At 42.0% G+C, this 15,223-nt stretch overlaps 1 protein-coding gene across 6 annotated transcripts in view; it reads right to left on the bottom strand.

Annotated features, from left to right (window-relative positions):
• SPATS2L (spermatogenesis associated serine rich 2 like) overlaps window positions 1–15,223 on the bottom strand; it is a 174,641-nt gene that overhangs the window by 24,576 nt on the left and 134,842 nt on the right. For 4 of the 6 annotated variants that reach the window (XM_024757381.1, XM_024757380.1, XM_024757382.1 and 1 more), the window contains 2 exons: window positions 12,191–12,397; window positions 10,707–10,842 (listed from right to left, as the gene is read on the bottom strand). In XM_024757381.1, the coding sequence (XP_024613149.1) occupies window positions 10,707–10,842; window positions 12,191–12,397 (343 nt within the window). The remainder of the gene's footprint in view (window positions 1–10,706; window positions 10,843–12,190; window positions 12,398–15,223) is intronic. The other 2 variants (XM_024757384.1, XM_024757385.1) reach the window with 1 other exon arrangement.

The following is a 15,223-nucleotide window of genomic DNA, read 5'->3' as shown; positions in this document are numbered from 1 at the left end:
TTTAATCAGAGGTAATATAACTTGTTAATGTTAATATCTCTTAGTCTGCATATTTTATATTGGAATTGGACAATGATTTAAATTACAGTTAATGAATATGGCATCACACTGTCCGAGGTGTGTTTCTGGAATGAGACACGAACAAATGTAGCATAAGGACTAACTCCCAACACTTGTAAAATCCTGGAGTTCCTCACAGATGACACAGTTAATTGAAAAAACAAACAAACACAGACAGGGATTCCTTTTTCTTCTTGGAATTTAAAAGATGACATCAGAGTTACAAAATCCTGCAAATTCTACAAATCCCACAACATCACATGTTCACCTGAAAAATCTGTATTCCTTGTACACCTCTAATTTCTTATCTTTGCTGATTATTTTTTAGTTTTGTTTCTTTCCATGGAGATCACTATTCAGGGAAAGTAACTTACCTGTATTTCAGTTTCTATAGCTATAAAAGTGATATGACTTACCACCATCTCCTTTTTAAAAAAATAAAAAAACAACCAAACTACATATACGGAAAAGAAAGCAAACTTCTATCTGTGGGTGTTGACTTATAGCACAAGGGTACCAATGAAGGAAGTAACATTCTTCTCCATTTACTTCATTTTACATGCTCATTAAAAAAAACTGGGAAATGTAGAAAGCAGGATAAAATAAAACAAATTTCAAAATAAAACAAGGCAAAATCTCTCTTTGTTTCATACCCAAAATAGAGCCAACCACTCTGAACACTGTTGCCTTTCCCTCCAATTTTGGGTGATGTGGCGCATCTATGCAGAAGCCAACATGGTGACTGAACCTGAATAACCCAGGAACAGAAACTAGAGGAGACTGATGTGGCACAAAAAGTCATAGAAATGCCGGCCCACTTCCAACCCAAGGCAGCCAGGCTTGGCCTCCACTGCTCTGGCCTCCTGGGGTCTCCTGAATTCCTTAGCTCTCCCGTGAAGAGGGGAGGGGAGAGAATGTGGACTTCCTGGTTTGGGCCAAAAGGCTCTCGTCAGCCAGCATCTCCAGGCTCACTTGCTACCCCTCCTCTTTAGGACCTGACCTAGCCAGTGGCTTCCCAAATGGAGGCAACAAAGAAAACAGTAAACTGTATGTACTTACTTTTTTTTTCTTTTGGCTGCGCCATGTGGCATGGGGGATCTTAGTTCCCCGACCAGGGATCGAACGCATGCCCCCTGCATTGGGAGTGTGGAGTCTTAATCACTGGACCACCAGGGAAGTCCCATGTACTTACTTTTTATTCTAAAAAGTAGACTTTCCTAATCTTTAGCATACAGATTAACCACAGCACACATATATGATTTATAAATAAATTTTCTGGTTTGAGAGGGATGTGCTCAAAATTCATTTATTGATGGAGTGAGACCCAGGGAACGCACTCCTCCTAGAGCACGCTGTGATCTCTCTTATTTCTGGTTCCTTGTGTTTTTTCTTCTGCATGGAATCCTTTCTCCTGTCTCAGGCTGACAAATTCCTAGTCTCCCTTCAAAGACCAGCTCAGATGTCACCTCCGCTGTGGACCCTTCCCTAACCAGCCAGCCAGTGTTGATTTCCCCTCCTCCACTCCCAGCTCCATTGCAGTATTTGCCGTCGTGCATTACACACTTGTTTCTGTCTTCACCCACTAGCCCCTGGGCTCTATTGGGTGGATGAATGGAGAGAGGGGAAGGGAAGGTAGAGAGAAGGCGTGGCAAGACGGGAAAGGGGAAAGAGGGCTGATGTGGTGACAACTGTGGCCATTCAGAATCAGGGGTCCCTTTGCCTTACTTCTCTCTTCACCAGGCAGTAAACAGTAAAGAGCTGTGAAGAAATATCCATATCTTACAGCTGGCATCTAATGCATAACTAAACAAACAGAAAGGTGGAACAGATTCACTTCCTCCCAGTGTCTTGGTAGAGAGGGAAAGACATTTACTAAATGCTTATCTGGAAGAGAAGAGAACCAGCCTAGATTGAACTTCTATCATGGGCCAGGCAAGAGATTTTCTAGAATAATCTGAGAAGTGCATATCTTGTCCATGAATCTTCACAAAAGCCCTAGAAAGTGACAGCAGTACACCTGTTCTGTAGCTGAGTAGAAGTTAAGAAGCTCAACCGTATTCAGAGCTGGAATACGTGATGAGATTTAAACCCTATTCTGTCTAAATCTACACCCCACACCTCCTAATTATGTTGTTAATAAGCCTTAGAAAATGTCACTTTTGTTTGAATATGGCCTACTACGAATCAAAGGTCACAGTCACCGGAAGGATAATGTAACATACATATATGGAATTGGCTATTCTAGTCTGTTGGCTTCAGGGGCAGTTTTTTGTATGATTTGTTGCTGTCCTAGCTGACAAATTGTCCAAAACTTCTTCTTGGTCTCACTCTAAGAGACTACAGAATCTCGCTCCGTCCTAGTCTAATAGATAGAAATAAGCTCCAAGATCCATTCTGAAATTGTGATCTAGGATATTCCACTTTTCAAATTATAATGTGTTTATATTTCTACTAATATATAGGAACAAATTTGTCCTATTTTCTCAGTGAAAATGGATTATACTGTAAATTCAAAACACACACACAAATGATACATACTTTCCTTCTGGGACTGTGTAGCTAGAACAATTTGGTTAATTCTTTTTATATTTCTGTTCTATGATGAAAACTAACAATTCCTACTCAGGAGCACGTTACAAAGCTGGTTTGACGGGTAGCCTTCATTTGCTGAAAAGATTCAGAAATCTTTTCAGATTTCAAGCTGAAATCAGAATCAACTTCTTATCCTCCAGCTCTTCTTGTGGGTTTATTACTCTGCAAGAAGGCTACAGTGAAGGAAAGCTGTCTCCTAACGCTAAGTGTACCACTGACATGACGTGTAGAGGTAATCACACATGGAGCTCAGAAGAGCTATTAATACAAGGCACTATTTATGCTAGTTTCCTGGGGACTACACCAAACTGAAAAGGCCAGTTCTGTACTTTCCGTATTTATCAGCCTGCTCTTCCTTCATGTTGACTGACTCACTAGGTCCTTGCAGTGGCCCTGGGGAAACATCTAATACAGAGAAAAACTTCGGGGAGGAAAGAGAATAGCAAAAGAGAAGCTTTCACCTCCAAAGAGCGAGCTACCCCTATTTAGAATGACACATAGTCACACACAAGGCAAGATTTGAAATGCCCTGGACCATGGGGACTTGCCATAGACCCAAAGTCACAGGGACCTTGAGTTCCTCCCTGGAATAAGGTATTTACCCTTTTCATGATTTCAGAATGGCTCCTGGAGCTGATTTCTGTTTATTGGACTGGTGCAGAGTAAGGAAAAAAAGCCATTTGGGGCAGTTTGTCGGCTAGGACAGGGACAAAAATCCATACATATGGCTCTCTTGAGGCATAAATATATTTACTGGCCTCTTCTATTATTGTCTCTTGATATCCTTTGCAGGTGTATGTTCATCTCAGTAATGTGTGTTTTTTAATATGCTGGCATAATCTCCAATATTGGGTGTTGGGAGAAGGAATGGGTTTGTTTAATTTCTACTATACAGTACAAGTCACTAGCAGGTGGGCACTTAGAAAAACCATCTGTTGAGAAGAAAAGAGATTAGTCAGAAAGTTTTGTTTGCAATAGGTTTTGATCAATGGGAAGTATGTATTCCTTTCCAGAGCAGAAGGACGTAGAGACCTTGTATCAAATTTCTTTTAAAAACCATTAAAAAGTGTAATGTTAAACTCTTGATTTTGCCTGTGTCTCGTGTATAGGCTAAGGAGCTGGCAAAATCTAGCAATCATTTAACACGTTGTTGTCACTGTAATAGGGAACCGAAGTTCCGGTGAAGTTATCACATGACAATACTAAGTGGCTGCAAAGGTTCCTAACGTCAGCTCTCCTACTGGTGGTAACATCCCTTGCTGAATGGCACAGAGAAAAGCATCACTTTATTACTGGCCAACACACTGCTCCAGACACTCGATGCTCGTGGGCATGCTCAGAATGCTTACTGTTTCAGCCACGTGGTTTTACAAAGGAGGCTCAACTCATCACTCATGCTTACACCCACACCCTACACGTGACTGAGCTCAAAAACCCCGTTTGCTTGTTTTCACAGCACCTATTCTGTGACACAGATCTGATTCTAGGACCTGTTTCACCTAATGCATATTTTCCCGGTACTTACCTATCAGAGTAGACAGACTGTCATAATTTCAATATTCTCCTAATTATGAGAGGGTAATTCAATGGTCAACAAGTATTTGCCCAACCACTACTGCACCATAAGATTGCAAAAAGACCTTCTGTTGGGAATTCCCTGGCGGTCCAGTGGTTAGAACTCCACACTTGCAGTGCAGGGGGCCTGGGTTCTATCTCTGGTCGGGGAACTAAGATCCTGCAAGTGGCACAGTACAGCCAAAACAAAAACAAAAACAAAATCCTTCTGTTGTCATTCAATTTAAATAGCACAAGCGCAGGTGCACCTGAAGATGTCACTGGTATCAGAGTAGGTGGATATATACCATGTATAGCCAGGAACACCCAAGTAATATTGCTGCTTGACTAAAGCCGGAGGAAAATAATAACCCCCCAAAGAGACACTTAATGGAACAATTCCCTACTGTATTTATCTTCACATGCCTCAGATCTTCATCCTAATCCCAGTCTCCACTGTGATATTTGGTTTTATTGCAAAGCGAGAAAAAAGACTCAGGTAGAGACAGAACGGTGAATGGAAGTGATGGCCTATCACCAGCCACAGCCTTCAGTTCTTAATTTTTCCATTTTCTCCTAAGGACTGACTTGAATTCCATAATGAAAAACAGACAAAGAAGCAAAGACCTCAATTTTCTACACTCCAGTGTAATTGTTTTTGCTTGTCTTAAGGAAACAAAAACGTAATTTGACCTTTAAGATGTGTAGCTAGAAGGTTTATGTTTCAGGAAGTATGGGAAAAATATCTCGCGACTGCACTGATGTGAAAAGAGAAGACACTATGGCTGTGTTCTGGGGTATGTACCTGATCTGGGCAGGTAAAGGAAATCTCCCCCCCTCGGGTCTGCAGTGGTGGGTAGGAGGGCGGCTGGGGGAGGGGCAGAGAGGCACTCAGTTGTGTTGCAAAGGGAGGACTCTCCATCCTTCGCTCAAGAGCTACAGCAGACCACGCAGAAGGGCTGTGCAGTCTTCCTCTCCCTTTCCTCTCACCCAGGCTTTCTCAGCCTTACCGATACCTTGGACCAGATCGTTCTTTTTTGGCGTGGTGGTGGAGCGGGGGATGCTGTCCCGTGCATACAAGGATAAGGAGTGCCATCCTGGCCTCTGCCTACTATATGCCAGTAGCACTACCTCTCCACAGCTGTAATAACCCAAAATATGTCCAGACATGCCAACTATCTCCTGGGGGGCAAATTCATCTGGCTGCAAACACCGCTCTAGCCCCAGACATATCACCTCTGCAGGATTCTCAGTCCATGGTTTTCAACCGTAGATGCACAAGAGAATCACCTGGGGTTCTTTAAAAACAAAAAACCCCCCTCTTTCTGGGTTCACTTATGCCCAGTGAAATCAGCATCTCTCTGGGTGGTACCGAGGCAAAGGATGACCACAGAGCTCTGAGAGTGTGTAATTACTTTGGTATGGAGAGAAATACATATTAATTTACAGACATCGTCTTTCAGTCAATGTTCAGTTACTCATAAAGGGAACAAACAAAAAACCCAAAGAGCACAGAAAAACCAGGCTTTTAGCATTGTATGGAAAGCCAGGTATTAACAAAAAAAGCAGCTAAAAGTTTAGGGAATTTTGGGGGGAGGGAGGAAACAACCAACAAAGAAAGAATCCTGCTATGCGATAAATCTGCAAAAGTGAAGAAAAATGCTCTTATTTGGACTCAAACTGAAGTAGTTCGAAGGCTGCACGCTCCAAGAATTTGATATTGTTTGGGTACCCAAGGAGCAGTAAAGTGGGAATACGGGACAGATTGCTGCTTGGCTTGTTCTGAAATGCAAGAACCCCACTGGTAATTTCTTCTCTGGGAGGCCTTCTCGAGTTGATATTCCAGAAAAAGACACAATATTTAAAATGTCACAGCAATGATATCTGGTGGTCTGTGTGTGATTCTGCTTGGATACCAACAGGGCTTTAGTAGCAGATAAAGAGCCCTCCTCTGGAGTGGGATTTGAGGGATGCAGAAGAAGATATACTTATCTCAAAATTGCTATTTCTTCAGCCTGCAATTCTCACTTTTAGAGTAATTCTTTTGGCTGGTGGAGAGTCTCAACAGACTGTCAACTTTGGTTAACATGCAAATCTGTCACTTTGGGACGGATGACACATGGTCATCAAAAGGATGAGGTTACCAGTTACACGAAAATGAGTTTCAGTCGTTAAAAGGAAGGAAAGGAAAAGGATACAGGGAGTCTGCTGCAAGGTCCTATGGAGTAGTGAGTGGGGTCATGGTGAGGAGCCCCTAGCCTGTAGGGGGCAGTAGGAGGCTCACCTGCCTTTGCTGGAAGGGAGGAAACTCCAAGACGGAGGGTGAGTCGGCAGAGAAAGGGGAGGTGGGGGAGGGCTTCGGGTCGGGGAGCTGAGAGACTCCTGACCCACTTCCAATTTCCCGGCACTGCTTCAAGAGAAAATAAACACCGACCGGGTCCAGGAAGACTTTTGGCCCCTTTTTTTTACAGAAGGCATGCTTTGACCGATGTCCCTTTCCTTTTTGAAAGCAAAGCAGCCTAAAAATATTATCCCCTCCAGCCCCCATTACCCCAGCACACACCGTAACCCTCTGGCTTGTTACCATCTTCTGTTTTCTTTAGGAGTGCTTTTAATTAGATGTTAAATTGACAATAGCACCTAACAATTTTTACAGCTCTATTCTGGAATCCTTTCTCCGCCAGCATATGGAAAAACTATCAAGTATTACTCTCCTTCCTCAATGTTTTTTGAATTTAATGTTTTATTGCTCATTTAAAGCCGTCAACATCAACTTGGCCATGCACACACACAGATTTGTGGTGAGAAGCTAGACTAGTTTGCGCACAAAGCAATTAAACCTGGCAGCTATGATTCGAAAGGAGGAATATTTTCCAGTTGTGGTAGGGGCCAATCATATAGGAAAGAAACCAGCTGTTTCATGTTAGTTCCTGATGTTGACTTTTCACATAGACGCTCATGTTGCAAAATTTATTTTCTGTGAAGACATACTGTGAGGGCATTGTGTCATCTTTGTTCCCCTCTTAAATCCCCAGTTCTTTCTGGAAAAATGAGAAGGAGTCATGTAATGGTCATCTGGCCCTGTGTAACTGTGTCCTGGTTAAGTGCCAGCTCTGATATTATAATTTAGCTCCTTAATGGTCTTCTTCAGTAACATATTGAGCAAAATATTCTTCACAGCCAGATTGGGAAGGACAAGAATTTCCTTCATTTCACTCAGATATCCGCTCACTCAGTACCGAGCATATGCAAACAAGGGCTTTCTCCCAACCTCACACAATCATCATTCCCGTGAATTCCAGGGGGATCTGGGGGGAATTTAGTCACGCGGGATTCACCTCCTGAAGTTGGTGCTTTGGTAGCAAAGTGAATGTGGAGAATTTTTTTACCAAGGGTGTCTATATTTCTAAACGACACGCACGGCCTATTGAGTGCTTAGGTGAGAGAACGGGGTGGCCCCGAGGAAAGGGGGCAGAACCTACAGGGGGATGTATGCCGCCTCCCTGTTGCCTGTCCACCAGATGAGTCAACATCTGCCTCAGAACCAGCACTCTTTCTGGAAATCTCCAGAGGACTCCACATCCTCCAAATCTGGATATACTTTACGATGTTACCCCGAGGTTTCCGTTCTATTCAATGAATAGGGCTGTATTCAAAATCCTCTCTAGTGCCTAGAGTTTGTGATTTCACCACCACTAGGAAAGCTTCATTTTTTAAGCATTTAAGCTGCCTCCTTCGGTTCCGTGACCCCCTATTTCTCAAGAGCAGCACAATCCCTAAAATCCATCCTTTGCTCCTCAGAAAATCAGAGAGAGGCTTAATTCAAGCACATCACGCTGTTGCCTGGACTGCAGGCTTAATTGGAACAGAGGCGAAGTTTTTCCCTCTGGCATAAATGCATGTAAATGGTTGATAAAAAATAGTTTTATTTTTAAGTTAGCATTTATGTAATTATTTTGGGATCATTTTAATGAAGGGTTAGGTCAGAAAACAAGTGGTGGTGTTTTCTCATTTTGCAGCAATAGAAAATAGTTGATCTAAATTTTTTCTTCTTCAGTTTGGAGGAGAAGTTCCATTCTGTCAGGTAGGTGGCTTTTAAACAGCCGTATTGCTTGGCAGGGCTCATTCAGAAGTGATCCTTCCCATCAGTTTAAAACACAAAACGAATTACAAGCAGAGACAAGATACACAACTTCCCTGGGTGCTGACCTTCCTGGCCTCACACTTCCAGCTCTTGAGGAGTAAAGCACTCAAAGAATCTGTTCTAAATCTCAAGATGTCTCGTGAGCCATGTGATGTTCATTTTACTAAGGAAATAAAATAAAATAAAAAATAAAAGTATTCAGAGCAGCTGGAGGAGAGAGGTAATTTGAGGTCATTGCTACACTTTGTCAATTAGTGCGTGAGTCACTCAGTTGGAAGGTATCATACAGAGGCCTCAGAGGAAGAGTTTATTCTAAAACGCCACACAAAAGGACAAGACAGTGGTCTTCTGCGAGCAGCTCACTAATGCCTCCAGACAGAGGCTGGCAAGCTACGACCCCCATGAGCCAGAGACGGCCCACGGTCTCTCCGCATGGCCTCTGGCTGCTTCCACGCCACCACAGCAGGCCTGAGTAGGTGCACTCAGCCCTCACCACCCGTAAAGCTCAAGATTTTTACTAGCTGGCCCTTTACAGGTGAAGTGGGCTAACTCTGGCTCTCGAGAACAGGCCTGGATGTCGAGTGTGCTTTTATAGATTAGGGTAGCTTAAGGATAAATTGTAAAAGTCATATAACTGTAAAATTTAAAAACCAATGATGATGATGATGATAATAACACCTTTTATCTGTATAGCATCTTTACCTTCTCCGAGTACTTTCAAACGTATTCTCGGAGTTTGCTTTGAACAATTAGTGAGGTTATAATCTGATCAAACAGAGAAGTGTTCCATGAAGGTTGAGATGGTGTGACGGGGTGGAGGGTAAATGACTCCTCACTGAATAACTGAAGGAGAGCCTTTCTTTCAAGTCCCTGGTGTCTATGCAGTCTTGGAATCTCACATTATACGTAGCAGATGGTTTAAAGTTCAAGAATTTTAGATTAGCTTAGCGCTCGGCGTAATCCTTAGTTTTACGCAACTCTACAATTAGCAAAAAAGCACATCAGCGTCAAGGAAAGGACTTAGAATGAGAAGAATATGTGGAAGATGTGATCAAATTCTAGAATCACAGGACGCCAATATAGGGAACGTGCTGTGTGAGCCTGGGCATTGTGGAACATGTTATGTGAGCCTGGGCATTGTGGACACATGTGTTTTCTTTGTTCTATATTTTCTTCTTTAACACCATGTTTCCTCCCGGGAACCATGGCTCTTCAAGTCTCAGTTCATGGAGTTCAGGTGGGGCTCCCCCCACCACTAACTCTGTGGTAGGCACATGACTCCAGCCTGGCTAGTGGGAAAACTCTGTCCCTCTAGCCACAGGGGCTGGTTTATTGACAGATACATGACCCAACCCAGCCAATGGGAATTAGGCCTTTTGGACTTTTTGTTGGAACTACAGGAAACGAAGGCCTCTCTCAGATCACAGGGGCTAAAGATTATGTAAGCTTGGAGCTGCCAGCGTGTCATCTTGGCTGCTACGTGGAGACAGTACCTAAGAATGAAGCCAAGAATAAGCAGAACCAGGAGATTGTGGGAGACACTGAAAGAGGAAAGGAGGCAGAGACAGAAAAATTGAATCCTGATAACATATTGGGCTTAGAACAAATTTGCCCAAAGGAATCTCCTGGAATTTTCATGTACATCAGTCAATAAGTCCTCTTTTCTCATTAACTAGTGTGATTTGAGTTTCTGTCACTTGAAAGTGAAAGCGTCCTGATGGATACACTGGTAACATTTTTCTGCTGATAATAACTTAACCTTTTTACTAAGAGGTATTTCATTCTAGTTCTGGACATGAGCAAAAGCACAGGGCTGAAAGAAATGTCTTCCATCAAAATCTGTTGCAGAGCAGGACAGGGCAGGACCAAAACCACACTGGTGTACCATTTCTTAATTCCAGTCTTAAAGATACCCAAGAATGGGGTTCTATCACTAAGCTTACGTAAGACGTTTCTCAGTTTTGTTAAGGGAGTTTTTCTTATTTTATGATGATATCAGGCTGGAAAGTATTTTCTTCTGAGTAGCATTCATGATGTTAACCTTAAAGATTTGTCAAAAATATCGCTTTTGATGTTTTGTTCTTTGTTGAGGTTGTGTTCTACATCATTCACAGACTTTGGGGCCAGCTTCAAACTCCAATGAATTATGTCTATCAGGTTTCCCTTTATTCCAACATTTTCTCTTCTTTTTTATTCCCAAGATATATGCATCTGTCTGCAGGGCTTAAGAAAATCTGCTGAAGTGTTGTTCTGTGATGTTTATGGATTAAATAAACAACATTTTCCATCTGATGTCTTTACCTATAGGAATAGCTGAAGTGCCATAAATTTATAGTTTCTAAGTCAAATTACTCACCAGTTGTGTAATTCAGCAAAGGCAGCTTTGATCTTCTTCACTGAACTATCCACTTCCTCCTTGATCATGACGCGATATCTAGTTAGAGACACGGTGCAGCGTTGCAAATCCTTCACCGACTTCTCAATATTTGGGCCTAAAATTAATGTCGAGAGAAAGCATGTTAAAGCGAGCACTTTATTTTTTTATTTTTGAGCTAAACAACAACAACAAAAGCAACTAACTCACCCCCTTCCAATAAAAAGAGAGAGATTTGTCTTTTGTTTTTCAATGGAAAAAAAAAGTTCCTGTAAGAGGATGTTTACAACCCAGACTGGGTGGTTGTGTGGCCCCTGGGACAGCTGGGATCTCACCAGTGGGCTCTCTGGATGGGCCATTTGGGGCACGTGTGTCTCCTCTGCCCTTTGGAAAGAGGCTCTGATCATTATGTTCTATTGCAAACTGTAGTTTCTTAGAATCTGATACGTCTAAAGACCATTTGTGCTGCTGGCTCTCTCGATAGACACCACTCTGCATAGTTTAAAGCCAGCAGGGCTTTTGGAACAGGAAAATGACAGAGAGGTTGGGAGAGGTACAAATGGGCTAGAGAGAGGACAGAGCATCGCTGCCAGGTACCCTGGCTCTGGCCCCATCAGTCCTGAGCCAGGCCTGTAATTATAGCAGCAGCACTTAAAGCAGCTCTGTGGGTGCCAATCTTGCCTGATTTCCTGAAACTGTCACTAGGGTTTACAGACAGTGCAGAGCAAACAGGCAAATTGTACTTATCCCAACAAGGGCATGTTTCTTAGAAGAAAGAAATCTCTCTCAAGAAAAGTGAGAAGGTATAATCAAACCCAAGCCAAGGAAATCAGATGCAACTGAGGCTGAATGAGAAGAGTATTATTTAATCTTCTGTCAGAAAGGAAGTGATTTAGCCCTTTTCATTTTTAATACCAGTTATGTGTAAAGTATATCAAAGCTCAAAAAGTGATAAAAATATAATGTGTCAAATATAAAACTCTCTTTCAGTGTATATCGTCTGCAAGTCCTAACACAGAACTGAATTTACGTGAGGAAGGTCATATCAGAAGAAGACACAGCAGCCTCTAAACTCATCTTCATTCAGGGCAAGTTCAGCACTTACAAGCTCACATATTGGGGAAACATTCAGCCTTCACATTGCTAAAAGAGCTCCTGCATTACCATTTGCTTTATAGGATGTAAGGGGAGAAAGTATTCATGGTACAAATTTATCCATGCCTACAAAGAGAACGGCCACAGAGGGGCAGAAAAAGGGGAAATAATTCCACTTAAACATTCCAGACCTTTAATTAACAATGAAGGAATCACATCTGGCTTTCAACCTATGTGGCTCACAGAAAGAAATGCAATTTCATGTGTATCTCTCTTCACTAAGCAGCATCTTTTGGAAAGTTCTGTCATTCGGGTACTCCTCTGTGTGTACAAAATATGTTGAATCATTTGTGCAAAAGAAATCACTTTACCTCTTTTCTTTGCCAACTCATCTGGCTTTATTTCAAGATGAGCTGCAGGGGCATTGGACTTAACAGGAGAAGTTTTTGCCTTAGGCTTGCTTGGGTTACAAGGCTGCTCAGCTGACCAGTGTAGGCCATCTGACCCCTCTGGTGTTCCATGTATAGGTTTGGGGTTCCCATCTAAGGATAGTTTCTGTTGCAGTGGTCTGTTGCCTTCTGTAAGAAAACACCAAATAATGACTGTGAAGTGATAAACTAAAAACACTGATGATAAAGTGATGGGGGATGCCGCGATTTTTGTTTTTGTTTACATGTTGGCAATAGTGCCTTTCACTGCAAACGGTCAAGAAACTGTTTTAATAGATGCCCTGGGAGATGAAAGGGTATACTGGAAAGAACCTTGTACTTGAAGTTACAAGACCTGGGTGGGTGTTTTGGCTCCAGTAATTACTTGCAGAGTGACCCCAGGCGAGCCACTTATCTCTGAGCCATAGTTTCCTCACCCATAACCACCCAGGAAGGTCATTAGGAGGCTTACATGAGGTGAACAGTTTGTTTTCCCCCATTCAGTAAAGGCTTAGGCGTCTTTAAGTATGATTTCATATTGAGGCTATAAAAACATAGCCCTCCCACCTCCAAGTGCTACATCAATGTCTTGTGGTATTTTATTCAGAATTAATGAAGGCAGAAGAGTGACTGGAGATAGGGCAAGAATGTAATGACAACAGGTTCTATGATCATTTCATCTAATTTATAGAAGGATTCAATCAGGAAACATCATCACAGTAACTCAACTATATTTAAAATCTTGGGAGTCAGATTCTCTCTGGAGCTTTAACAGATGTGGCAATAAATTAAGCAGCGCATTGCTTTCAGCGTCTTTTAAAGGTAGGTTCCTATTTAGTTATTGCTGGAGTGAATTAAATGGCACCTTCGTGGCCTGAAAAGGAAATGTATCACCAATAACATCTTACTCACAACCAGAGAGAGCTTGGGGTGTGAGACAAGGGGAAGCCGGCATGCTTTTGCAGGTCAGGTTCTTAGAGAAAGCTGGGTGTAGTGGAAAGAGTGCAGGTTTGACACGCTCTGATCTTCCCGATGTCTGGAAGACCCTGTAGGAATGACTGCACTTCTCTGGCCAACTGCAGCTTATACCCAAACAGAGCACAACATCATCTCTGTGACACCCAGCCCCCTTTCAAATAGTCACCCTGCCTCACTTCTCTCTACTCCGTGGTGCCTTGTAAAAACTTAGTGCATTATACTCTAACACAAGGTTTCCATGTCTGTCCCTTCCTTGCAGAGGCTATGACGCACTTGAAGGCAGGTGCTAAAATCATATTTGTTTTGAAGCTCCAGTACTTGTGTCTAGATCAATGGCTATCTGTAGAATTGTGACTGAATTAAAGTACTCTTAAAATGATTTCATAGGAAAAAAACAAGAAACAAAGAATACCTTTCCTGATACTGTCACAAACATTACAGAGACTACACTTGGAAAGTATGGAAGAATACGATCTGGTCCTCGTCAATTTGATTTTAGACATTTGCCCATTTATGATGGACAGATTTGACTTTAGTTGAATCCATCATTTACTACCTATATATTAAAAAGGCACAGCATACGGTTTTAATGGGCTGAATACTGAGTGCCCTTTAAAATTTATTTAAAGGGAAATTACAGCATCCAATGAAATGTTCAGCCCAGGTGGTGAACAAAGTAAATGAGTACTGAAAACATCATTTCCTCCAGTAACAAAGCAGATTTAAATGGTAGTATACAATTTTATCTTTAGTTATAATAAAGTTTGGAACTTCCCTGTAGAGCAGTAGTTGTCAAACTTTAGTGTGCATGAGTTTTTCCCCTAGTACTTACTGCAAATGCAAATTCCCCAGCACCACCTCCAGAGATTCCGATTCAGAAGTAGATCCAGGATTCAACTTCCTAGGTATTTCTGTTGGGGTGGAGATGGGTGGTACCTAGGTAGTACCACCCACCAGGAGAAACTCTACTGTGAAAGATGAAAAACTAATTTTTTGGGGGGTGGGAGGGGCTGTGCCCCATGGCATGTGGGATCTTAGTTCCCTGACCAGGGATTGAAGCTGTGCCCCCCTGCAGTGGAAGCGTGCAGTCTTAACCACTGGACCATCAGGGAAGTCTCGAGAAACTAATTTTTTGATGAATCTATAAATGTTTTGTTAAAAGTAATTAAGTATAGGCTGGTTCCACCTCACTCCCTCTCTAAATCATAGCTGAGATTCAGGCCTGATGAAATTTTATAAATTGAGAATCTAAAATACAGCTCATTGTACATAGTATAGTAAATTATTGTTATTCTTGAAAATAAGGGGATTTCTATTATAGCCTAGTGGAAATAAAGACCTTAGAACAGAGGAAAATATTATTCTGTTGAATGCAAAAGCATTTTAAATGGAGGACAAGCATGCAAATGAGCTTGGGCTCATTAACCTAGAGCTGAAAATCTTTTGTTCGTGTATCAGAGAACTGATATGTGGGCTACCGGTTCATCATCCATCCAAAAACTATTTATTGAGAAATTGGAGTAGTAGTATCTTTTTAGGTCCTGAAAAGCTGTCTCATTAGTGAGGTCACTGAATGCTGGAAAGATCTGAATTCTCAAAGACTACTTGGATATATTTGCACACTGGCTGTACAGATCTGTCTCCAAATAAGTAAAACTCTAGGACTCTTTCAGATGAAAACTGGTGGAGAGTTACAGAACCATAATAGAAGTAGGTTCATCTTGACCACAAATCCAGATATTTCTAGCAACAGAATAACAAGAGTTCTTTCCTGGATACAGTGATTTTCCTCTAACATTATGGGCTAGAAGTACCATCAGTTTTCTACCTTTCTGGAAATCCACTTGTAGACTCCAATAGACTATAGTTGAATTGGAGTTGCTTCATATCGCTGTCCATTAAGGTAGCCATTAGCCACATGTGGCTATTGAACACTCGAAATATGGCTTGTCTGAATCAAGTTGGCTGTAAGTGTAAATTACACACTGAAATTTGAAG

This window comes from Neophocaena asiaeorientalis, unplaced genomic scaffold, assembly GCF_003031525.2.
Source record: "Neophocaena asiaeorientalis asiaeorientalis breed wild unplaced genomic scaffold, Neophocaena_asiaeorientalis_V1.1 scaffold246, whole genome shotgun sequence".
Taxonomy (NCBI): domain Eukaryota; kingdom Metazoa; phylum Chordata; class Mammalia; order Artiodactyla; family Phocoenidae; genus Neophocaena; species Neophocaena asiaeorientalis.
The sequence above is the reverse complement of the archived record's forward strand: the minus strand, read 5'-3'. Positions and strand labels throughout refer to the sequence as shown.